This window comes from Mus caroli, chromosome 5 (assembly GCF_900094665.2).
Source record: "Mus caroli chromosome 5, CAROLI_EIJ_v1.1, whole genome shotgun sequence".
NCBI lineage: Eukaryota > Metazoa > Chordata > Mammalia > Rodentia > Muridae > Mus > Mus caroli.
Window position 1 is genome coordinate 128,633,667 of NC_034574.1, and position 929 is coordinate 128,634,595.

The 929-nt window shown below is 55.2% G+C and overlaps 1 protein-coding gene across 1 annotated transcript in view; it reads left to right on the forward strand.

Moving 5' to 3' along the window:
• Nucleotides 1–925, forward strand: part of Mdh2 (malate dehydrogenase 2) — a gene marked incomplete at its 3' end in the record, with an annotated part of 11,716 nt that extends 10,791 nt beyond the window's left edge. Inside the window, exons 7-8 of the mRNA XM_029477808.1 lie at nucleotides 199–298; nucleotides 624–925. Of these exons, the coding sequence (XP_029333668.1) occupies nucleotides 199–298; nucleotides 624–925 (402 nt within the window). The remainder of the gene's footprint in view (nucleotides 1–198; nucleotides 299–623) is intronic.
• Nucleotides 926–929: the final 4 nt, after the last annotated feature.

The window sequence follows — 929 nt, forward strand, 5'->3', positions numbered from 1 at the left end:
TCTGTGGTTGAGTGGCAGGACCTCTGTTTGGCATGAAGGAGGCCCTAAGTTACATCCCCAAGAAGAAATGAAGCCTGGTTTCTTTTTGCAGTGGTGCTGGNATGGAACACACTGTAGCGGGGGGAGTGGGCCAGGCCTGGGGTGTGTGGAGGGGCTAGCACCAGAAAATGCTCACATAGTCCTTGGCTTGCCCTGCAGTGTACCCCTAAGGTTGACTTTCCCCAAGACCAGCTGGCCACACTCACCGGGAGGATCCAGGAGGCTGGCACAGAAGTCGTGAAGGCCAAGGCTGGAGCAGGTAAAGTCCCAGGCATCCCTAGGGGTAGGAACACCGACACTGAGAGCCAGGACTTTTTGGGTGACAGAGAAAGGCTGGTTGTCCCTGGGTACCATAATGGGTGCTTCTCTCCATGGTGCATCTGCCTTTGCCTGAAGAGAAGGTTCTAGAANGCAGCTCAGTTTTCTGTAGGGTGAAGGTGACTTTAGATTTGGAGACAGTGAAGTGCAGCCCAGAGTCGCCCCTCACCCCCAATGAGTGTGGGGTGCAGGTGCTTTCCCGGCAGCACAATTGGTATGTGGCGTCTGGTGCTGGCAGTGCTGCCCCATCGTTCTTTCTCTCCCAGGTTCTGCCACTCTGTCCATGGCTTATGCTGGAGCCCGCTTTGTCTTCTCCCTCGTGGANGCCATGAACGGGAAGGAAGGAGTCGTTGAGTGTTCTTTTGTTCAGTCCAAAGAGACGGAATGCACTTACTTCTCTACGCCCTTGCTGTTGGGGGTGCGTATCCAGGGCGAGCCCCCATCACTGCCTGGGAACCTGCTTGGCTTTAGGGGAGGAGGAACAATGTCACTTAGAGCAGAGCTGTGCAAGTATAGCGTGGGGAATGTGGCAGCTGTGAATGGCTGTCAAGGCCAGGCTACAGTTGAAAGAA